The sequence below is a fragment of the Lissotriton vulgaris genome, chromosome 1_2 (genome assembly GCF_964263255.1).
Source record: "Lissotriton vulgaris chromosome 1_2, aLisVul1.2, whole genome shotgun sequence".
In the NCBI taxonomy this organism is placed as follows: domain Eukaryota; kingdom Metazoa; phylum Chordata; class Amphibia; order Caudata; family Salamandridae; genus Lissotriton; species Lissotriton vulgaris.
Window position 1 is genome coordinate 98,497,225 of NC_141686.1, and position 24,431 is coordinate 98,521,655.

The 24,431-nt window shown below is 44.3% G+C and overlaps 1 protein-coding gene across 10 annotated transcripts in view; it reads right to left on the bottom strand.

The window, feature by feature from the left end:
* Nucleotides 1-24,431, bottom strand: part of MICAL3 (microtubule associated monooxygenase, calponin and LIM domain containing 3) — a 2,050,293-nt gene that overhangs the window by 810,493 nt on the left and 1,215,369 nt on the right. For all 10 annotated transcript variants that reach the window (XM_086952901.1, XM_086952911.1, XM_086952910.1 and 7 more), the window contains one exon: nt 11,685-11,772. In XM_086952901.1, the coding sequence (XP_086809027.1) occupies nt 11,685-11,772 (88 nt within the window). The remainder of the gene's footprint in view (nt 1-11,684; nt 11,773-24,431) is intronic.

The window sequence follows — 24,431 nt, forward strand, 5'->3', positions numbered from 1 at the left end:
TGGAGGTGGAAACCGCTCTAGTGGAATGAGCCCGAACCTTGGAGGGCAGAGGATGTCCCGCCCGCTGGTGGCAGAAGGCGATGGCCGCAGAGATCCATCTTGAAATGCTCAGCTTTGTCAATGGTAGGCCCTTCCTGGGCCTGCTGAAGGCAATAAATAATTGGTTGGACTTGCGAAATTGTTCCGTTCTATGAATGTAGAATTTCAGACATCTTTTCAGGTCTAAGGAATGTAGAGATCTCTCCGCTGCTGAAGATGGATTCGGGAAGAAAGATCTCAGGACAATAGGTTCGTTTAGATGAAAAGCAGACGGAACCTTTGGTATGAATTTGGGGTTAGTCCGTAGAATGACTCTGTCCTGTTTGAACTGAAGGAACAGGTCCTGAATAGAGAAAGCCTGCAGTTCACTCACCCTCCTTGCTGACGTGAGAGCCAGTAAAAGAGCTGTTTTCCATGACAATTATTTGAGATCTGCTTTATGCATTGGCTCAAAGGGGTGTTTCATCAACTGAGCCAAGACAACATTGAGTTGCCATGTAGGTGGTAAAGGTCTCACTGGAGGATAGGTCCTGAATAATCCTTTTATAAACTGCTTGACCAGTCTATTGGACCATAGGGAAATACCAGACGAAGAGCGCCTGAACCGAGATATGGCTGCCAGGTGGACTTTGATTGAGGCGTAGGCCAATCCCGAGTTGGCCAGGTGAAGCAGGTAAGGCAGAAGTTGTGCCGGAGATGACGAGAACGGGTGCAGTTTGTTAGCCTTACACCACAAACCGAATCTCTTCCACTTAAGGGAATACGTCTTGTTGGTACTGTCAGCCCGGGCCCGGGCTAAGACGACCCTGCAGTCCTGAGGAATATCTAAGTCCTGGAACTCTCTGAGCTCAGGAGCCAAGCCGATAATCTGAGAGATGTCGGATCTGGATGCTGGACTTGCCCCTGGTTCATAGTGAGGAGATGCGGGTAAGGCCTGAATGGAATCGGAGGCTCCAGCGACAGAATGTGTAGTTCTGTAAACCAGAGTAAAGCGGCCACGCTGGGGCTACCAGGATCAGGGTGCAACGCTCTGCTTTCAGTTTTCCGGAGGACCCTGGGGATCAGGGGAAATGGAGGAAAAGCGTAAGCAAAGATGTTGCACCATGCGATCAAAAATGCATCCCCGAGAGATCCTTTCTGGGAAAGCCAACTTGCATAATGTTGGCATTTTGCTTTAATCTCCGTCGCAAATAGATCCAGGTGAGGTCTGCCCCATCGGGAGAATACTGCGTCGAGAGCATGTTGGTCGAGCTCCCACTCGTGGCAAATGGAGCGTTGCCTGCTTAGCGAGTCCGCCAGGGTGTTGTCTTTTCCTGGGACATACTCCGCTTTCAGCGAAATGTTGTGTTGGAGCAGCCACTTCCAAATTTGCTGCGATTCTTGAGACAACGTCATGGATCGAGTTCCCCAACATCAACGTGCGAAGGTGGAGGTTACATTGTGGCCCAGATGTCACCTACTGGCAGGATAGATCAGAACTGAAGTCACATGCTGCAACCTACTGGCGCACGAGGAAACTGCTGAGAAAAAATCTCAGGATCCAGTCTGGAGTGAAGGATCATCACTTGGAAAACTTTAGTCTTTGATATGCACTGGGCATGTTGTGATCTGTAGGCTTTGGCACAATAAGGTCAAGTCTCTGCTGATCTAATTGATACCAAACAGCCTGAGGGAAAGTGGCATCTTGGCTATTCAGTTGTAATTGTACATTGAGAACACCAGACAAAATCGTATAAACCAATGTTAAATAGTGGAAATAAGCCTCTTTATCAAATATAGCAGAGCAACCCATTTATCATACTTTCAGACAGAAAACCTCACAGTAGCTTTAATTCAAAGGCAACAGAGCCATAAAAGGTTCTAATGGATTAGTAAAAACTGTTATAATGTAATACTTCAGTTATAAAATACATATATTTATTCCTTTATCCGATTTGTACACAAGAGCATGACAATCAGTAAATTGTATGACTTTTAGAATAGTTCTTATAAATTTCTGACCACATTCCATTTTGCATATTTTACGAATTGAGGTTAAGCTTTACAGTTAATATGGCAATTTAAAAGTATGTAGGTTTACCTAGCTGGATAAGCCAATAAATGATTGTAATGAATTAAAAACTCCAGCTTGAAATTGTCCTGCAGAATAAATGTATAAACACACTCCATGATTCTGAACAATAAATCAAAAGACACTACAAACGAGGCAAGCCAAATGGCTTGGAATTGGAGATTAGTATGCCACTTTATAACTACAGATTAGATTTCAACTTCCGCAAGAGGATTTAAAATCAAACACTCGCCTCTTCAGGACACACACATTTTTATGGTTCACTGAGGACTACATAATTAAAACCACTCATGAGAATTTAAAACAATTCAAAACTAACTTCCTTAAACTGTGGCGTGAATTAATAATAAGGACAATGTGGTCCCATATTCACAACTAAGCACGCAAAACAAACTTCGTGATGCCTCACTAAATTGGTCAGTTAAATTTTTAAATTGATATAAAAATGCTCCTGGACGTAGTTTCTGGATACATTTTCAACAGTGGATACTGTGAGACACTATGGCAGGTGAAAATGTCTCAGGCTAAAAGGTCTAAAAGGTAATGGGGCGCAGAGAAGATTAAAGCAGTCAGAGGGATTTTGTGAAAGGTGTTTTAAATATATTTTCGAATCTTGTGAAAAATGCTGTAGATTGCCATGACCAGTTCCCTCTACTATACTAAAGCATTACTTTTTACACTCACAACATATGCATTGGAAAGGATGGGTTAAGTAAAGGGGCGAGTAAGATCTAGGAGGGTTTATAGCTTTGTCTTGATTAACCTGGTTTGTCAAGCTCAGAGCGCTTAATCTTTGTAATTGTTATTTGTTTCCATTAGTGTTCAGAATGTCTTGTTGCCTTACATGGTCTCAAAATTATTTGGGCAGCTAAACTCACTTATGTGGCTCTATCAGAATCTGCAGTAAAATGGGGCAAATCTGGGACGTGTCTAGGGTGAGAAGATCACATTTACAAAAGATTTGATGCCATTGCACCTTGGATAATTCACTCCGTTTACTCTTTGATGCAATTCAACATTTATAGTGTTTTCAGTGCAAGTTGAAAAGCTATTTTTAAAACAGTCACAAGTTTTGAGAGGTTTGTAATAGAGTTGGAATATACATTTCCAGAAAACGTTTTAACATACTGTGGCTTTTTATCGTTTTTCATGGTTATATTTTAAATGCATTAGGAACATAATGTAATATTACCATTTTAATCTAACTTTCATTCAGGTCTTTTTCAGCGTCTCCCCATAGAAAGGATTTTGTTGGGCAATATTCTAAAACAATGTCTTCTGCTTACTGATTTTGAAAGAGAATTCTCTGAACAATGCTTCTATCCAACAAGCTGCTAACATTACACTAACAAACAAGTTACTTACCTTCGGTAACGCTATATCTGTAAGAGAGATATATTAGTTATAGATTCCTTACCTCAGAATTACCCCCAGTCCTCCGACTGGATCCGGAGAAATGTTTTCAATGCATTCCCCCTGCGCGTAGGTAGGTGGCATCCATCGACTCCGTGTTTGTTGTCCGGACCGCCGGGATGATGTTGCGGTATCTACTTAGACGCCGCCCCTGCACGCTTACGTCAGGTCTGTACACAACATTCCAAGCCAGAAGCGCAGAGCCATGCAAGACATTGACCACTGGTGCACAAAACTAGGGCCCTGAAAGGGAGTCCGTAACCCTAGAAGTCAGTTCACAGAACGGGGAGGATGGGTGGGGCGGTAAGGAATCTACAACTAATATATGTCTCTTACAAATATATTGTTACCAAAGGTAAGTAACTTGTTCATCTGAAAGAGACTATTAGTTACAGATTCATTACCTTAGAATACATACCCTAGCAATACCAACCCCGGAGGTGGGTCTGTGCACCAAGTTCACACCAGAAAGTCCTGGAGAACTGAATGGCCAAAGAAGCAGTCTCTACGGACTTGGCTGCCCAGGCAGTAGTGCTTTGTGAACGTATGCAGGGATGCCCACAGGGCTGCCTTTGCAGATGTCATTGAGGAGGACTTCATGTCCCAAAGCAGTAGAGTCTTCCATCGCCCTGGTGGAGTGGGCGCACAAGCCTACTGGAGGCTACTTTTTCGCCAAGGAACAATCGATCTTAATGCAAAGGACAACCAACCTAGAGATGGTTCGTTTTTGCACAGCCTGACTTTTCTTGCGGCCCACATAGCCAACAAAGAGTTGATCATCCACCCGGAATAGTTTTGTGCGATACAGATAAAAAGATGCATGTTTTGGATCCAGACGGTGGAGTCTCTCCTCCTCCTTGGAAGGATGTGGGAAGAAGGTGGGCAAAGTTATGGTCTGTCCTATGTGGAAAGAGGTAACCACTTTTCTAAGGAAAGATGGTCGAGTTCGAAGGACAACCTTGTCTAGATGACGGCAAGGAAAGGAGGTTTAGAAGAAAGAGCCTGAAGCTCACTCACCCTGCGAGCAGAGGTGATGGCAAGCAGTCGCAAGAGTCAAGAGTCTGAGGGTACAATTATGTAATGAGTCGAAAGGGGCCCACATAAGAACCAGATTCAAGTCCCACTAGGGCATTACGAAGAGAATAGGAGGAAAGAGGTGAATAATGCCCTTAAGAATTTTATTTACAATAGGGGACTTGAAAAGAGAAGGCAGATAAGGAAGCTGAAGAGCGGCCAAAATGACCGAAAGTTAGCCTTTGAGGGTGCCTAGAGTAGAGCCTTGCTAGGCCAAAGAAAGAATGAAGAGTAGAACCTCTGATAGAGCGTCAGAAAGGAGATCCACAGCCTTTGCTGTGCACCATGCCACAAATTTGTTCCATCTACAGGCGTATACCATTTTAGTGGAGGGACGCCTGGCTGCCAAGATTACATTACAGACTTCTGGAGGAAGGTCGAAAGCTGTCAACTGTCTCAGCTCAATCTCCACGCAAGGAGGTGGAGGCTTGACAGGTTCGAGTGGCGGACCGTCCCTGCTGCTGCGACAGAAGATCCTCCCGAAGAGGCTGTCTGATCGGAGGATCGATGGCCATGTGCAATAGCTCGGGACACCAGACTCTTCGTGCCCAATCTGGAGCCACAAGAATGACTTGGGCCCGGTCGCGCTTGATCTTCAGCACTCTGGGAAGAAGTGGTATAGGCGGAAAGGCATATAGAAGACCCCTACTCCACCCATGACGAAATGAGTCGCCAAGCGAGTGCCTCCTTGGAAATTCCAATGTGCAGAACTGCTGACATTGCACGTTCTCTTTGGTGGCGAACAGATCTAACCAAGACTTCTCCCCACTGCTGAAAGAGACCTTGCACCACCTCTGAGTGAAGACGCCAATCGTAATCCATCATGCCCCTGTGGCGGAGTTCGTCCACCCTGGCGTTCAGGGAACGTGCCAGGTGTTAAATCACCAGGGACAGGCCCTGATGTTCCAGCTATGTCCAAAGGCGGAGAGCCTCTTAACATAGGGTAAACAACCCCACCCCACCCGGTTTGTTGCAGTACGACATGGAGGTGGTGTTGTCTGTGAACACCTGCACTATTCGTCGCCAAACAGAGGGAAGGAATGCCTTCAGTGCAAGACGAATCGCCCGGAGCTCCAGAATGCTGAAGTGGAGCCCGGCTCCACTGGAGACCAGAGGCCTCTGATCTTCGCCTCCCCCATGTGGCCGCCGCACCCCAGAAGTGATGCATCTGTCACCACTGCAAACTCTGGTTGAGGAAGGTAGAGGGATCTGTCGTTGACCCAATCTTGGTTCGCTAGCGACCACAGCAATTGGTGTGCAGTGCCCTCGGAGATCTGGACGCAATTGGAAAGATTCCCCTGATGCTGTGCTCACTGGAACTTCAGGTCCCACTAAAAAGCCAGCATATGCCACCTGGCATGATCCACTAGCAAGGTGCAGGAGGCCATGAGGCCCAGCAGCCTCAGTTTAATTCTGACCGAAACCCGGGTGAGAGGCTGAAAGATCGTAATCATAGCCCGAACATTCCAGACTCGCTGCTCGGGAGGATAAGCCAGAAAATGAGGGGTAACCAGAACCACCCGATAGAAAGGAGCTTTTGAGAGGGATTCAGGTGTGACTTTGGCACACTGAAAGTGAACCCCAGAAAATGTAGGAGGTCCGCCGTAGTCTGGAGGTGGGAGATAACAGCCTTCAACAGCCAGTCATCAAGATAGGGGGAAGACTGGAACCCCTGATCTGCGCAGATGAGCTGCGACCACCGCCATCACTTTTGTGTACACCCGAGAGGCGCAAGTAAGGCCAAAGGGGAGCACAGTAAACTGAAAATGCTTGTGGCCTTCTGTGAACAGTAGGTAACGCTGATGGGAAGGCAGGATGGGGATGTGAAATTAGGTGTCATGCAAGTCCAACGTTACCAACTAGTCTCCATATCGAAGGCCGACAGGACCGGAGCTAGCGTCAACATTTTGATCTTCTCCTTCCGGAGGAAGCGGCTGATGTCTCCGAGATCCAAGATAGGATGCCAGACTTTGTCTTCTTGAGTACCAGGAAGTAGTGGGAATAAAAAAACCACGACCTTCTTCTGGCAGAGGGACTCACTCAATAACTCCCCTGGCCTTGAGAGCTGATGGAGAAGGGCCAGATCTTCCGACATGCGATGGAGTGTGGGTGGCAAGGAAGGAGGGGTAGTCTTGAAGGGGAGGGAGTATTCCCTTCGGACTATCTGCAAAACCCACCTGTCCGACGTGATGTTGTGCCAGTGGTGGATGTAATGGCGAATCCTGCCGCCCACTGGCAACTGGTGGCCCCAAAAGGTCAGACAAGGAAGTTTGGAGGCTGCTGCAGAGGGTGAGCTGGTGGACTGGCCGGCCCGCTGGCTCCCAGACCCATGACGCTGGGTACCCGGCCGTGCAGAGGCTGGGTAGCTTGCGCAGGCCTGTGGCTCTGGGTGGAATGTGGTGGGCACCCCTTCAGTAGCCACGAAAGGGGCAAAAGCAGACTGCAGAGGGAGATAGGTTGCAGCAAGGCTCAAGAATCTGGCTGTAGACCAAGAATCCTTAAAGCGCTCGAATGCGTTGTCCGCTTTGTTGCCAAACACGCGACGGCCATCAAAGGGCATGTCCAAAAGTGTTGATTGGACACCACCCGAGAAGCCAGAGAATCTCAGACAGGCATAGCTGATGTTGAAGTTGTCCTGCCTAGCGAGTCGGCTGTGTGCAGCCCACATTGTATGGCGAACTTCGCTGCATCTCTGCCCTCAGCCCCTGCACGGGAGAGAACGGCCCGGGCCTCCCATGGGCACTGTGGCAGCACCTGTGTGACCGTATCCCACACAGAGTGGGTTTAACGGCCCAAGAAACATGCTGTGTTCACCGACTGCAGTCCTAAGCTGGCGGAAGAAAACATCTTCCTGCCAAGAAGATCCAGCTTCTTGGATTCCCTATCTGGTGGAGAAGTAGGGAACGCGCCTTTGGAAGTTGAGGGTTGGACCACCAAGCTCTCGGAGGTAGGGCGCTGGGAGAAGAAATTGTGGTTGTCTAAGGGCCAGGCAGTAGTGTCAGGCAATCATCCTATCCACAGGGACCCCTGTGCTGGGCTTGGACCAAGTGCCCAGAAAGATGTCTGTGAGGGACTTATTGAACAGCAGAAGGAGCTCCTAAGAGGCCGCTGCCGGTTGAAGCACCTCGGTCAGGAGGTTAGTCCCGACCGCCACAGTAGGAAGCTCAAGGTTCAAAGCCTCAGCCACCCTACGCAGCACCACAGCTTAAGAGGCTCCGTCCTCCGTAGCCACAGTTGGGGGAGATAGCATGCCACGGTCTGGAAAGGTGTCCAGACCAATGGCCTCGCCCAAATCCTCTCTCCAGTCCGGTTCGTCCAACTTGTCTGCCAAAGGGTCAACAGACCCCTCCCAGTCCTCATCACCCTCCTCTGGTTACCACTCAGGGCGATACGAAACACCAGGGTAGAACACTGGTACAAAGGTACCACGCGCCAGTACCAGCAACGGTTGACGCCGGTCCGGCTCAGTGTCGAAGTCGAGGAGGTTGCTGGGCTCAAAGCCAGCTGGGGACACAGAGGGGGCAGAGGTGTCGCCAATGGATTCGGCGGCGGACGTGTCGTAAGGTGACCGGCGCAGATCCGGATCCAGGTCTGGCTCTCTGGGGGCTGGGAATCGAAGGCCGAGAACCCCCAGCCGAGTCCGCGGGGCCCAAAGGCGCGCCAGCTGATTTGGGCTGCCCAAAGATGGAGTGGAGGGCTTCGTAAAAACTACGAAGTTGGGCAGGGGCCGTTCCGGCTCCCCGGGAGAGGAGGGAAGCTCGGAACCGACCTACTAGGCTTCGCAGATTGAGCCGAAGGACGACTACTTTCCACATTCCACGTTGCGTTTGCCGGGGAGAATGCTAAGAGCTATAGAGTTTCTTTTTGTGCTTCGACTTACCCAAAGATGAAGACTTAGAAGAGGAGTGATGATGGTGACTTTGCGACTGGTCCCGCGACCTCCCTCTCGACCGGCGCTGAGCTGCCTGCCGGGCCTCCAGAAGCTTTCGGGACAGCTCCCACAAAGACTTCGGAGTCATGGCCTGACAGTCTGAGCACGACTTCGGGTCGTGGTCGCGTTCAAAGCGCCATATGCACATAAGGTGCAGATCCGTAACCCACATCAATTTGTAACAGGAATCACAAGGTTTGAAGCCAATCCGCCGTTGTGACATACCTGTGCACCAGGAGTCGAATGACTCAAAAAAGATGTCACCAAAAAGTCGAAAAATAATTAGAGGTACCGCTCTCTCCGGATCTGCGCTGGCTGGCGCAGAAAATGATAGAACTGACGTCAGCGCGCAAGGGTGGCATTAGGTAGATACCTCAACGTCGTCCTGGCAATTACAACATCGACGAGAAGTAGACCGATGCCACCTACCGACGCGCAGGGGTACTGCTACGAAAAAAGTTCTCCAGATCCAGTCTGACGCCTAAGGGTTATTCTAAGGTAAGGAATCTAAAACTAATAGTCTTTCAGATATGGGTTTCCCTCTATGACATTATTTTATTTTTATTTATTTTATTTATTTTTATTTATTTATTTTAGAGTTTTATAGAGTGCAAACTTGACCCGTTAGGGTATCAGAGCGCGTTACAGAGTCAGAGAGTTATACAAAATCTGGCTACAAGCAAATGAATATGTACACTCTGCCATATTTTATGACAAATAAGCTGAACTGACGGAGAAGAGGGTATTCATATTTTCAGGCTTCCTTCTATAACACTTCACTCACTTTTACAGACAGCTATAGTGAACCACACTGCATACATGCACATAGACACAATCCCCCCTCCAAGAAAGAAAGAATATTACCATTCTTTCAACAGTACTAAGCACTAATGAGAAATTCACATCACAAACATATTTTCAGACACAGAAAATCAAAGACCTCTCAGGCAGTCCATACAAGCTTCATGGCCAGCAATAGGACATACGTACTATCTCAAAACGTTTGGCAAATGGAATCCCATAAACCGCAGATGTTTAAGCATACGGCAAAGCTCTCTGGCCATAAAAAAGTTTCACTAAGATCACTCAGAGTTCAATGAAGAAGACGTGCCATCCAACTGTCTTAATGAAGTACTAATGAGGGTCTACTAAAAGAATATGTACGCTCCTATAAATGCTGAAAACTTAAGAGCAGTTCTTCGAGGTTAAAAAGATCTAAAAAGTCACAAATGGGTTTATTCCAGGTTAAATAATAAATTCGAATTGAACAATGGGAACCTAATGAAGGTGATGTTGCTGAAGATCATAAGAAGAAAAGTTAACTTGAGATTAACTCACCACTTGACAACTACAGAGGATGCAGCCCAAGCATTCAGGAACTTGGATGTGTACCACAAAGTCAACAGATATGTATACTAGCCTTTCAAAAGGGTGCGCACAATTTCATCCATGACTTTGTTTTGCCAACATTTAACAATGCCATCTCGCTTAGCTATCTGTAGTGTAAAGAACACCTATACAAGTTTGCCTGAACTGTTAGTTGAAAATAAAAAGTCTTTGTATTCCCACTCCATTCCAAAGTTTAGGAGGAAAATATTTTTAAGGCAAATGATAACGATATTTAATTTGCCTGCTTTGTTTTCTTTATCTACAATACATTCTTGGTCTTAACTGCAAACACCAAAGAATACAAACTGTATGCAGTTTTAACTAGCCAACTATTATTTTAATTAACTTGCCAGCCTTTAAGTGTTAATGTAGTATTTTTATTATGAATTGCAGATTAAAGCATGACCAATGAAAATGCCCTGTTAACTGCCAATTAGTGCAATGTTGTAATTCAACTTAGTGTCCAATGAGGGACTCTGCAAACATCAAATGTCACGGACACGGCCTGACAACCAAGCTAAAGCACTGCTTTTATGTTGGCCACAGATATTCAATATACTCACAAAGGCAAGAGGGTCATACTGATGCTTTAGCAAGAATTTTTACTATGTCAGAAGAAGTGGACTGCTTTCAAGATAGTTCTGTTTTGCTTTTTTAACTCAAAGAACAGCAAGTTAGAAGCAATCCAGATCCAATAATGTCTATGGGCACAGCATCAAGGCAACTAGTTACAGTTCTACACATTGCATACTGGAGTTATTATCCTGAGGTCCATTAGAGACTGAAAACGGAGTCACTACTCAACCGCTCAAGAAACTGCTTTGTGCTTGGCACGCTCAACAAGGCTGGCCTTGCCAACTACCAAAGCATGGACATAGAAGAAAAAATGTTTGGGCAGGGATTGGTTTAGTGATAAGCTAGCTGACCCGAAAACACAGCTCCCCACACAGGCTTCGTTTATAAAACTATTTAGCATTCTGACAGGTAATTCCTGCCTTTTTTTTGTTTGCTTTTTAGAGAACGCACAATAAACAGTGCAGTTAACAAATGGTAGTATATGTATCAATTCAGAATATTGCGATCAGGAAATTTACAATAGACTTCATTCGGATATCACAAATACAAGCTATGGAAGAAATGCACAAAAACATGCAGTTCTTCCAGAAACGAGGCAATAGCTCAATTTTATTAACACTGAACTAGAGTATTTTTGCCTTCACGTAACCAATATGTGAGGATTGCTCCATCGAGAACAATTGTTTTCTTCTGTTATATATGGCCTGTGATTTAAGATTAAAAATACTGAAGCATTGGCATTTTACAGTAGCAAACATCTTGGCTGGCTAAGCGGTAATAGCGCACACAATTCTGGAGGATGCTCTAAAATTGAATTTGGATTAAAGTCCAGTAAATGGTTGGAGCACTACCTCAAAAATAAATAATAAATACGATATATTTCACTTTTTCCCCAAAATCCAACACACATCTGACACCGACGATTTACATATTTGATGCCAACTTTTTAGCGTTCAGTAGGTACAACATGCTGCTCTCCAAGGATCTGTGAGAGCACTGCCGATTGGGCATATAAGAAGGGGACACCAACTGCTATCAGCTGACACATGAAAAACAAGTCCAGAGGGTTTTGCTCTAGCAGGAAGCTGACAGAGGAGGCTGTGCTCAAGAGGCACAGCCTCACCCCCTTAACCTTGTCAAGGAGGTCGAAGGGTAATCGCGCTGCCCTCCCCAACAAGGAAGTGGAGCTACCTGGAGTTCGATCTGTAGAGGCAGCACTGGTGATCGTTCGGCCAATTTCTTCAGTGGCCATAGCATCCTTCAAAGGCCCCTTGTTCTCCTGTGAAAAATGAGGATATTGTGTCAGCAGGACTCGAAAGGCAGCAATATAAAAATAAACAGTCTTTGAGAGAGTAGAATGTGCACTTCACAGTTTATACAATGCAGACTCGATTATTACCTTACAAATCCAGTGACTGCTTATTCACTCAAAAGTACTGTCAACCGCCCAAAAGGACTATACACATGTCATGTCTAATGTATGTTTTTGACCCAAGAACATTCAATATCGCTTGAAAATTCTAGAATATGCAGAAGATTAAATAAAAGAGAGAGGAAAGGGGGAGAACAAGGACACAGCATACGGGTAATCGTTTACTGTGGGAGGGTAGTGGGTTGAGTAATCATTTTAAATTATATGCCTGTGGGGGGCTTGAACTCATTATAGATCCCCAAACATTTACATCAAAGAAATCATCTGGTCCTTAAGTTTCTTTTAAAAAATTAAAAGCATACCCCAATTTCAATTTTTTTTTTATATTTGTGTTAAATAACTGTAATAAAAGCAATTCATCAGTTTCTACTTAAATATTTAGTTGTCCCATCCATTAGGGTTTGATCAGGAGTTTGAATGAAAGTACTTGGATGTTGACCAACATGATCGGTTAGGTATAGTCAAATATGTTCAAAGGAGATATTCATTCATAGATTGTTTTTTACCTCACATGCTACCAACAAATACAAAAAATTGGTGTTCACAAATGTCTAAATCACAAGTGATGATTCATTAATGTCAATTATTTTATTTTTTTTATAAGTTTTTTTATTACAAGCCGTAGGTAAAGACAATACAATGGTACATTACATTTCTTCATAATTAGACGCACATTAGCCAAAAACTTATAAAATCCAAGAGACAACCCTAGACAATAGAATACCACAGTAAAAATATATAATTTAAGATTATCCAATCAATAAACAACTGGTGATAAAATGGCAACATCAAGAATAATATTGCTATTATTATACTGAACATAGAGTGCAAATACAAAGAGTAGAACGACCAACGCTTGAAGGTGTTATTATGTGCAACATATAGCCTTAATAAAGTGACTGATGCATTAAAGTGCCAATATATAATTACACAAAATATTTCGTTCATAAAGTGCTAATGCAAAAATAGAAAAACCGGCACTTGACATTGTTAGTGCTATTGTGTAGGAGAAAAAAAAAAAAAAAAGAATTTCTTCTCTTTTTCTTTTCTCTTCTCAGCCTGTATAAAGTGACTAGTGCAATAAGGTACTAATATATAGAACCAGAACTGATAACATGATAAAAGTACTTAGCAATTCGATATAGCATAGCATACGAATACTTATATTTCCTCAGATATAAATGTAATGCCGTCTTTCAATTAGCTAGGATATAACAATCACCTTCCTTTTAATAGTTCAAGCTGGTCAAGATATTTCCAATTCCTTTCGAATCTTGCAATTGCACCCACTCTACCTGCATAGGCTCTCTCAAAATTATAAGTTCTCTTCATTTTATTAACCCACTTAACATGGCAAGGACACACCGTGGATTTCCAATTTTGCAGAATCAGAGACCTTGCTACGGCAGAGGAAATAAAGATAAACACTTCTTCTGATTCGTTGAACTTGTTCCTGTCTTTACTAATGCCAAAAAGGGCAACTTCCACTTCTGGAGAAAGAGTTTTCCCTATTGCCATCTCCAGATCTGTGAAAATCTCCCTCCAGAAGGGTTCTAACTTTGGGCATGAGAAGAAAATATGATGCCAGCCACCCTGTCCCCTAGTTTTGCATCTAAAACATTTATTTTCGTATTCGGGGAACATTCTTTGAAGAGCTTCCGGGGTATAATATGCCAACCAACGACAAAGAAAAGACATCCTCTTATAATTGGCTGCTCAGAGTGCCCTATTCCCTAAGCAGCTTATTGTCTCCCAATCTTTGTCAGACACCACACACTGTGTTGTGAGACTTATTTTCTCCAGATGGTTGCCTATTATATTGGTTGAACCCGGAAGAGGTAACTTTTTATACCAAAATCTAATACCCTTATGTTTCTCCCCATATAGCGCTGTTAACAAAGCATTAGGTGTTCTATCAAGATTTCCTATAACTTTTTTTATATAATAACTCAGTTGTAGATATTGAAAAAACATGAGCCGATTTGGATGCCTTCTGTCTCTGACCATTTGCCAGCTGATTAACGTATTTTGCGTGAGGAGATGCCTTATTTCACAAAATCCGGCCAATTCCCATTCTGACAAATGGTTTGAAGAGATCTTAAGACCCATTTTAGAACATTCCGAAAGTTTCAAATAGATGGATCCATCTGGGCCATGTTTTTTAAATAAAAGCTGTAATCTTGATGAATACCCCACCAGTGTCTTATATCGTGTTCTCTTTGGAAGTTTTGCCGTTTTTAAGAAAATAGAAATTTGAGAACCTGATTCCTCAAGCATTCTATTAAAAAAAAAATTGTCTCTTGTCTGTCTAGCCTTTAATAATCCTGCCATTATATCAACAAAAGCTGCCTCGTAGTATGTATAAAAATGGGGAAGAGCAAGTCCACCTTGGTTAACTGGAAGTTGAATTACCGCAAGTTTGACTCTATTGGCCTTTTTATTCCAAATAAATCTTCTTATCATGGAATCTAGTTCATTTAAAAAGGCCAAATTAACTTTAATTGGGATATTACTAAACAAAAATAAAAGCAGAGGTAGTATGTTCATCTTTATCAATGCCACTCTGCCAATCAATGATAGGGGCAGTATATCCCAATGTTCTAAAAGGCTCTTGATTTTATTCATAGTTCTTACGTAATTCAATTGAAAAAGTTCTTGATAGTCTCTGGTCACATAAATCCCAAGATATCCTATTGGGTCCCTTTTTTCAGCTTGAGACTGTAAATCTGACGGAAGGAAGTCTAAATCAGTATTCAGAATAAGAACCTCAGTTTTCTTTTTGTTGATTTTGTAACCCCCTACCTTCTCATATTTCTGTAACTCTTTCATAAGATTTTCTATATTTTCTTTATCGGGAGCCATATAAAGAATAATGTCGTCTGCGAATAATTTTAACTTCGACATTCCGGCAATTGGGGCGGATATTGCGTTATTATTTCTTATTTTAATTACCAGGGGTTCAATAAAAAAGGTAAAAAGCAGGGGAGATAAAGGGCAACCTTGCCTTGTGCCTCGTTTTATTCTAATCTTCCCTGCTTGCTTGGCGTTTATTATCACCAGGGCAGATGCCCCCTCATAAATGTTTTGTAGCATAATAATAATAGGGGCGGGAAATCCAAAATAGCCCAAGGAAAAAAATAAAGTTGACCAGTTAACTAAATCAAATGCTTTTTCCGCATCGATCATAAGAATGCATGCAGAAATAGAATTAAGATTAAAATAATCTAGTGCCTGCAATAAATATTCTGTATTAGCAGCCATATAGCGTCCAGCTATGAAACCCGTTTGATCTTGATGTATCACCTCCTGGGCGGCCAATACGAATCTTTGAGCCCAAATTTTCATAAAGACCTTATAGTCAGAGTTTAAAAGACTAATTGGTCTATAGGAATTTACGTCCTCCGGGTTCTTGCCTTTCTTAACAAAACTAATAATTGTGGACTCTTTAAACTCTGAGGGGACCCTACCACCTCGTCTGATATAATTAAATAAATGTTTCAAAGGATCCTCCAGTTCCTTCAGAAAACCTTATAAAATTCAATTGGGAATCCATCAATCCCTGAAGCCTTTGCACCCGCTGTGGCTTTTATACTATTTTGAATTTCCAAATAACTTATATCGCCACCTATTTGATTAGATCTAGATTTAGAAATTTTGGGGATGTTTAAGTTGTCGAAATATTCCCTGATTAAATTTTCTTCAATTTGGATATCAGTGGAGTATATTCTCTCATAATGATCAAGGAATATTTTCGCGATTTCCTCACTTCTAGTATCTATCCTGCCTGATGGATCTTGAATTTTTAAGATGATGGAAGATTCTTGTTTTTTCCTAATCGAATTTGCCAACAGCTTGCCCATGAGTTGACTATCTCCATATAGCTTTTGTTGGAAAGCTTTTGAGCTATTTATCTCTTCCAAAATGAAGAAGTCCCTAAGTAATACTTTAGCTTGTTCCCAGTTGTTTGGTTTTTGATTAAGTTTCGAGGCATACTCATTTTCTGCGGCATCCTGGAGGGCAGATATTTTTCTTTTTCGTTCGTTTGCTTTGTTAGAAGAAAAGGCTATAATTTGCCCCCGAGCTGCTGCTTTGAATGCCCCCCATACTGCGAAGGGCTCTGCTGAGTCCTTATTTACTAGAAAAAAATCCCTTATCCATTCTTTAAAACCCTCAACCCATATTGTATTCTGTAGAAGGGTGCGATCCAGCTGCCACCTAGGTCGCACCCCTACCGTGCCCTCCAATATTAATTCAACCTCAATCCTCCCATGATCTGAGAATGGATTGCAGCCTATCAATGCGTTGGAAATTTGGAGCGATCTTGAGGATAAAAAGAAATCTATTCTAGAGGCTGTGTGAAACCTATTAGAATAGCACGTGTAAGATTCTAGGTTGGGATTTAGGGAGCGCCATGAGTCCCGCAATTGATATTCTGACATAAAAGCCTCTAATACCCCTTTTGTTTTTGGTTTTAGTTGTTTCTTATTCTTATTAGAGGTGTCCTTTTTTAAATCCTGTATGTAATTAAAATCACCTCCTACTATAATTTGTCCAGCAGTACTCCTTAGAATTTCACAAATTTCAGTCAGGGCCGAGGTGTCATCAAAAATTGGGCCATAATAGTTAACAAAATTGTATACCTTTCCCAACAATTTCACTGCCACCCAAAGCTATCTCCCTTTAGAGTCCCTTTGCATTTGAAGAATCTCCCAGGGTAAATTTCTTGAGAAATAAATAGCTACCCCCCTCTGGGCAACACCAGCAGAGGAAAAGAACCCATGGGAGAAATATCTAGGAAGAAACAACTTTGGGGAGTTTGATTTTAAGTGCGTCTCCTGGAGGAAAACTACGTGAGGTTTAATAGCGATTGCCCATTTCAAAAGTGCTCCATATTTCTGTTTATTTAACAGTCCATTCGCGTTAATGGACAGGATATTACATAAGTCAATTGTCATTGTTAAGGCTATGAGATTCTAAACTCCTTCTGTACCAACCAAAGAAATTGAAAAAAATAGCAACCCTACTGTACTTGTATTTTTTACTGCTTCCCCCCCCGCACCCCCACCCTAACCACCCCCAGGGATGCGGGAATCCCCCTTCCAGACCACGCTGCTCCCATCCCTCCCTCAGCTTCTTCTTCGGGTGTCTTCTTCTTACACCCTGGAGAGACTCAATAACCCCGTGCGCCCACCTCTGTTATTCCTTTTTTTTTCTTTTTCCTCTTTTTTTCCCCAGTTTTTTTAATTCATTTGTCTTTTTGTCTTTTTTCTCCCTTTTTTCCCCCCTTTTTCTTTTCAAACCTAGTGTGTCAATTTCAAGATATAAATCAGATTCCTTCTCTAAGTTTTTAAGCCCTTGCAGAAATCTCGTTGAGAAGAGTTTGAGCCTCCTCTAACTCAGTAAACAGGAAGAATTTTCCTTTTACAAGAACCTTTAACTTTGATTGTTGTGCAATCGAAGCCTGGGCGCCATTAGCTTTAAATAATTGCAACAATTTTACAAATTCGTTTCTTCTTCTGGCCGCTGCTGCTGTCATGTCCATAAATATTCTCCATTTTGCCGTCTCAGAAACATTGAATTGGCGTTGTTGATATGCCCTAGAGAGGATTCGTTCTTTTATCCTGAAGTCCGCAAAATTCAGTAAGATTGTTCTTGGAAATGGAGAGTTCGCAAAACGCTGTGGTGGTACTCTATGGGTCCTTGTGATCGTCAAATCCCCTTCGAACTCTGGAAGAACTACCTTTTGGATAAAGGAGTTAGCCCATTGTACTGTGTCGGAGCCTTCTGTCCCTTCAGGGACTCCCACAATTCTCAGATTTGACCTGCGAGAGTGGTTTTCCAACTCCTCAAGTTTGTTTTTCATGGTAATCCTCCTCTTAGTGGCCTCTCTAGTTGCTCCTGATACCAGTCCCATTTGATCTTCCAGAGCTGAGATCCTGGATTCCGCTTCCACTACTCGATTAGGGAGTGATACCGTTAACTCCTCTAGCTTGTCCATTCTAGCTTGTAGGGCAGCTATCTCCACTTGTTGATTGCTTTTAATTTCACGGATCTCATCGAGAATTAAATTGAGCATTTCGCGAATATCTAGCTGATATCTCTCTTCAGATCTCTTTTCAGAGCCGGAAGGGGTAGCATCAAATCCTGCTATTCCTGTCATTTCTTCAGGACCGGGAGTTGTATCTTGGGTAAATTCTCCCTCATTTACTGTCGCATCAGCTAAGGGAAGCATGATTTGGGGTAAAATTTCAGTCATTCCAGGATCCGTAGCAGATATTCTCAGGGGTGCTGACACCGAGGTAGTGGTGACTTGAGGAGAGGGGAGGGTTTTTGGAGTTGTTTTTTTTGCAAAAAGTGGAAAATCTTTCACCCCCTTCCCTCCAGCACCACACCCCCCAACACCGTTATTTCTCTTCTCTTCTCTTCTGCCGTGAGCACTGCTAGGGCAGGAACCAATGAAGTTTTAGGGGTTAGCACTTGTACATTAACCTCAGACTGGGGCAGAGAGTCTATGATATTAATGCCATCTATATTACCCCCCTCAGCTACTGCCTTACGCTGATCATCTTGTAGAGAAGCCGGGGGAGGGAGCGATTCATCCTCAGATGACTCGGGTGTGGAATCTTCCAATACAGAGTTCTCAACCCTATTCTCATCTTTATTTCTGTCTTTGGCAGCCTTGCGCTCAGCTTTCCTAGCTAAGGCGAGGCGTGTTTTAGCTTTCTGTCGTGCAGCTGCTTCCACTCTGCTGAGCTTGACTGTGTCGTCACCCTCCTTCTGTGGTTTACCCATTTAAATTCTCAAAAAGGTTGTTTTTTTTTACCTTCTTTTATAAGTCCCGAAAAAAAACCAAAAAAAAAAAAAACAATCACTCCTGCTGAGCCTTATTTATTTGAAGAAACGATTTACTGACAGCAAGAACAGTTGAAATAGGTAACCACCAGCTGAGTATCCGCACTGCACTGCACTGCCGACTTACAGAACCTCCTGGTTCTACACACCGTCCTTTCCCTTTTTTAGTCCAGCCTGTTCCAGCTATCTGACCACCTCCCTGGCCTCCCTGACCAGCTGGTGTAATGACTCGAAAACCCCCTCCTGCTACCTGCACACCAGCAGCACTCCAGCAAGACAGACCGTTAGCATGCCCAGCCTACCTTTGAGAGTTATTCTTTTCGCAGGGCAAAATCCGGTATTAGAAGGACTCAAAGCTCAGATCATGAATTTACTGTGCTTTTCCTTCCTTCACACGGAGAAATGCGTGTCACCCAGAGTTCTTTTTCCAGGCAAAATCCAGAATTAATAGAGCTCAGATCGTGCCATTACCGTGTTGTTCCTACTATCCGGCACCCAGAGAAACGCACAGCACAGAAAGTTACACGCAGCTGCAGCGTGTTTAGTGCGCTAGCGTGTTTAGTGTGCTAGCGTGCTAGCGTTTTCATCTACACGGGACAGCCTGCTGCTAGAATTTCGCCGTCACCATCGCAAAGCAGCAACCATGGGTCCCTCCAAGCACACGGAGAGTGCGAGGCACACGACACACGGAGTTATCCAGAGCTGTGATCAGCCGGCGTTTTCAACCTTCAAAGAGCAGCGTGTTAGCGTTTCACCTTCGCGGACAATCTGCAAGCGTCTCACACTGTCAGAGGCGGGGCCATGGGTCACGAGTCACTGGCAGCTACACAGAGGCGTGGAACTCTGCAGCCCTCCTCCGTCCATTAATGTCAATTATTATCGAGTAGTCCCATTCTCTTTCCCAATTACATGTTAAGCACAGGTGTTTGCATATAAGTACTCAAGTGCGGACCAAGACAGATTGGTTCAGTATGATCAAGTATGTTCAAAGAAAATATTAATTCTGAGATTTGTTTTAACGTCACAATACCACATACATAAAAAGATGCTTGTACGCACAAATTTTTTACTCACAAGTAATGATTCAATGTCTATTCTTTATTTTTGTTGCGTTTTCTTCATTTGTCATCTACACCACCCTGATGAAACCAGCATTGAAAACAAGCATTTGCAATGCAATAGGTATCGCATTTGCTAGAGTTTGAGCTATTGCCATTGCAAATGACAATGCCTTTTATTTATGTGTTGATTTTAAAAACAGATAAATAAAAGCCATTGTAATTTGAAATGCCAATAGCTTAAACTCTCGCAAATGTGAGACCTATTGCATTGCAAATGCTTGTTTTGAGTGGGACAAAACAGGCTCTTCGCAAGAGAAAGGCTATACTTTTAATTGGAGAGTACCGTCACATCTCAGAAACAAGCAGGTCCTCTGGCACAAATTACCTGCACTTCTATTGTTCCATTTCAAGCACTGGGCAGCCTTGGAAAGATTCATGGCGTCAGCACTTTTCATTATGCGAGATGCCACCTGCAAACTCTACCATAATCCGGAATGCCTTTAAGAGTTGAACAATGCTTTAGGACAACAGTGCCACACAATCCCGGCTAGTTTTCACCCACTTCTGATACCATGGGCAAATACATTCGTTAGCCTCTCCCTTCCCTTTTGCAACTCTTCTGAAATGAGCACCTTTACTGTGCGAAACCACTTGGAAAAACGAAAAAGGATTTTCTAGTGTTGCCTTGTTGTTTGAAATACACACTGCAATTAGGATTGTGTTACATAATAGTATTTCTATTTAATTTAAGCCAACAAAAGGGTTAGCAGTCTGTAGTTCTGCTTTTTAAGAGTTGAACAGAAGCAGAAAACATTACTAGCTCAGCCCTACCACTGTGGATCATTCGCTGAGTTTAACAACAGTTAATTTACCATTACAAGCACTGCCATTCATTAGAGCGAGTCCTGGTTGTAGGATAGCTATTCGGTGCAGGGCTGCAGGGACAGAAAGACAGAGGAGGGTTTGGAGATCCAGCATTGTGAAAGTAAGGAGAATAATGGTGCCCAAGAGTTGCTGTAGCTCGGAACTAAAAGGTAAAGGGAATCCCCAAACAAACTTCCCACATTGACTTCTAAGGCTTACGCGCTGCAAGAAAGAATTTTGCTGCCCCTTTACAGCCTGACGTGCGTGGCATGCCATGCCCAGCAAATAATAAGACATGAAATAATTCACACACCGTGCCACTAACTAGGGAAAACATCTCGAACAAAAATTTAAGTATGTTGTGTTCTTTTAAACTTTGCATGGCACCACACTGCCAGCAACAAGCTAATCAAAATTCACTTCCGTAGTCACCGCACCTACACCGGAAGCCATTTCCTACACCATGGGCGGAATCCTTTTAGCAAACAAACAGAAGAGGCCCGGGCTGTTAACCGATCATGCGTGCCCCTGTTGTAATGGTGGAAGTGTCACCCCATGTCGTTGAAACGTCACATTATTACAATTAAATTTGGAGCATGTCACACATAGCAATCTACCTTGGCAGCTGTGTTAATTGTAACTAACACGCAGTACACTTGTTGTCCTGCTCGTCGTAACGCCCTCTGATGCCTTCAGGCCAAGTCTGCGCTATATAAGACTGCAAATAAATTAAACAATCCGGACGCACTCTGGCGCAGGCCAGAGCACGACGAGAAACACTCCTTTAACGGTACCCACTCTGGCAGCGGTTGCCCAGCTACAACTGGCGCTAGCTGCATGCGCGTTCCTGGTTCTACCGGGCCAGTTTGTGCAGAGAACCTGCAACCAACCTTCTGGGCCTCGTCCTCCTGCGAAGAGTGGATCTCGGTCCATGGCAACGCTCACTGCGTGCTACTGTGAATACAAAACTGCGAAAACAACTACAAGCACCTGAGACCGATGGAGGGGTGAGGCCTTCGCCCCCATGCAGTCCAGCGCCAATATGCTCACCCACACAGACAGCCATAAACACTTAAGCCTAAGCCCGTCAGGGAGGTAGTTTAGGTTTAATGTCTGGCGTGGACTGAGCCCATCTTGATTTGGGCGAAGGAATATTAATTATCTGGTGCCGGGACTCAAACCTCAGCCCCCATTACGTGACCTAAGTCCGGCCCGTGGGTCACCTATACCTCTTCGAGATTGGGATCATGGTGCTTTATGCGCAGTACCCTATGCCTGGAAATGCACAAAATACTATCCCAGCATAACTGCCTTAAAGAGGGAGCCTGTGCCAACCAATAAATAAGACCCTGCCTAGGAGCACAGCCCCTGGGCTAAAAACCTACTGCTAGACTTGCCAGTCTTGCCATATTGGTAGGCACCGGCTCGCTGTGGTTAAAGCCTCGACTTTGGCATCACCCACAATTGTGTAAGGGAATCAACCGACCCGCCATACAGTGCCCACCTCTATTCCTTACGTGTGAACGGAGGGCCACACAGCCCACTGCTTAATTGCTCCTCTGCAAACAAATACCCGATCAGACAGCCCCGTTCTACAGAAACCCCCCTAGTGGCTGGATGAGGCACGTGGTCCCTTCCTGTTGGTGAAGCCCATTGTGGAGTTTGCCCACAGCTGCTGTGTATATGACAACCTACCCCTACAATGACCAGATGGACCTTAGGTGATGACCCCCCCCTGGGTTTACCTGAATGTTGTGTGCGAAAGGCAACTAACGTGTCTATCTGGATGCTTATCGTAGGTTCCCATAACTCATCCATTCAGCCACTTTCCAGTCCAATTGTAATGGTGGCTCCCATATTGCGGTTATACTCCGCATATTGATAGACTGGCTTGCTTACCTGACTGCCAGCTGACACTGGGCAATCAATCAATTAATCAGTGAATTTGTAAAGCGCGCTACGTACCCGTGAGGGTCTCAAGGCACTGAGGGGGTGGATTTTGCTGCTACTGCTCGAAGAGCCAGGTCTTGAGGAGCTTCCTGAAAGTGAGCAGATCCCGGGTCTGCCGCAAGTGGGTGGGGAGGGTGGTCCAGGTCTTAGCGGCGAGGAAGGAGAAGGATCTGCCGCCGGAGGTTGTTAGTTGGATGCGCGGGACGGCGGCGAGGCGGGCGGAGCGGAGCTGACGGGCGGGGGTGTGTAGCGACAGGGTAATTTTAGTCTATTTTTAGACTAGTGGTGACTATAATTTACTACCATTTCAGTCCTAGTTGCATTTGCGTTTATTTGTAGGGCTTAACTATGTGCTTCGACAGGGTTAAGTGCCATTTTCCGTTTTCTCTGGCCTACAGGCCCGAGAGCTAGAGAGAAGCCATTTTGTATCTCTGCCTCGGCTGTCCGAGGCGCTTGCAGGGTAAGGGTAATGTTTAGAATTCATCCTGTTGTTCGCTAGAGAGGAACCGGTCAAGACTGGCCCTTATCGAAGGAATGTGTTTGTCTCCCCGGCTCTAGACGCAATACGCAGGTGGCCACTGCGGAGGGTGAAGGAAGCTGGGGACTGGTACAGGAATTCGGTGGGAGTCGGCCTAATACCGGAATTTTCTATAGAGAAAGCGAGCTCTATATTATCAAGGAGCGAGTAGAGAGAGAGAGCAACGTGTGGAGAAGACCGAAGAAGTTGGTCTAAAGGCTGGTGCATAGAGATTGATACCATCAGCTAATCGAAATCCTGAAGTGAAGAAGGAGGGTGATTGAAAGTCCTGTGGTGACATCATACAGGAGTAGCAGAGACTAAGACCAGAAGAGGGTTAGAGTATCTTGGAACCATGGAAGCGTAGACGAGGCGTAGCGGGGCAGACGTCTATTCGTGAGCCATAGATGGAGAGCAGAGTCCCAAGCGCATAGAAGAGAACGAGAGAGAGAGGGATCAGCTCCGCTGTTGAGATGGAAAGACACACGTCTAAGGTGAGGCGTTCTGAGCTTAGTGTAGAATGCATTTAACTATTCATCTTTATTCCCCTTTTTAGGTTATAGGTATTGACTAACTTAATTCATTTGTCTTTTACTCATTCTGTTATGTTTGATTGTAGAATAAAGATTTAATGATCCCCAGTAGTTTAGATCGTCGGGTGACGTTAAAGAAATCGTCGGGTGACGTTAAAGAGATCGTCGGGTGACGTTAAAGAGATCGTCGGGTGACGTTAAAGAGATCGTCGGGTGACGTTAAAGAGATCGTCGGGTGACGTTAAAGAGGTCGTCGGGTGACGTTAAAGAGGTCGTCGGGTGACGTTAAAGATACAGTCTTACGGGACTATAAAGATAGAGAGAATATAAAATGAGGTAAATATAGGATAAGATATGGAATCCATTAGGAGTTAGTGGTATGTTTGACTATACAGGCATGCAAATAGCTTCTTTTCACTTTCTCAGGTGAGTATTCTAGATATCTTGTAAATAGTGGCCTGAGAAGAGTGTCGTTACGTGACGACTGGGTTAGCCACGGTTGGTGAGCTGCCTGTCATGAGAATCCGGTCGTTACAGGGTGTAGAAGTTGAGTCTGTTGTTCAGGTAGGCTGGTCCGGTGTTGTGGAGTGCTTTGTGTGCGTGGGTGAGGAGCTTGAAGGTGATCCTCTTGTTGACGGGGAGCCAGTGCAGGTCTCTTAGGTGGGAGGTGATGTTCTGCATCGGGGGATGTTGAGGATCAGGCGTGCGGAGGCGTTCTGGATGCGTTGC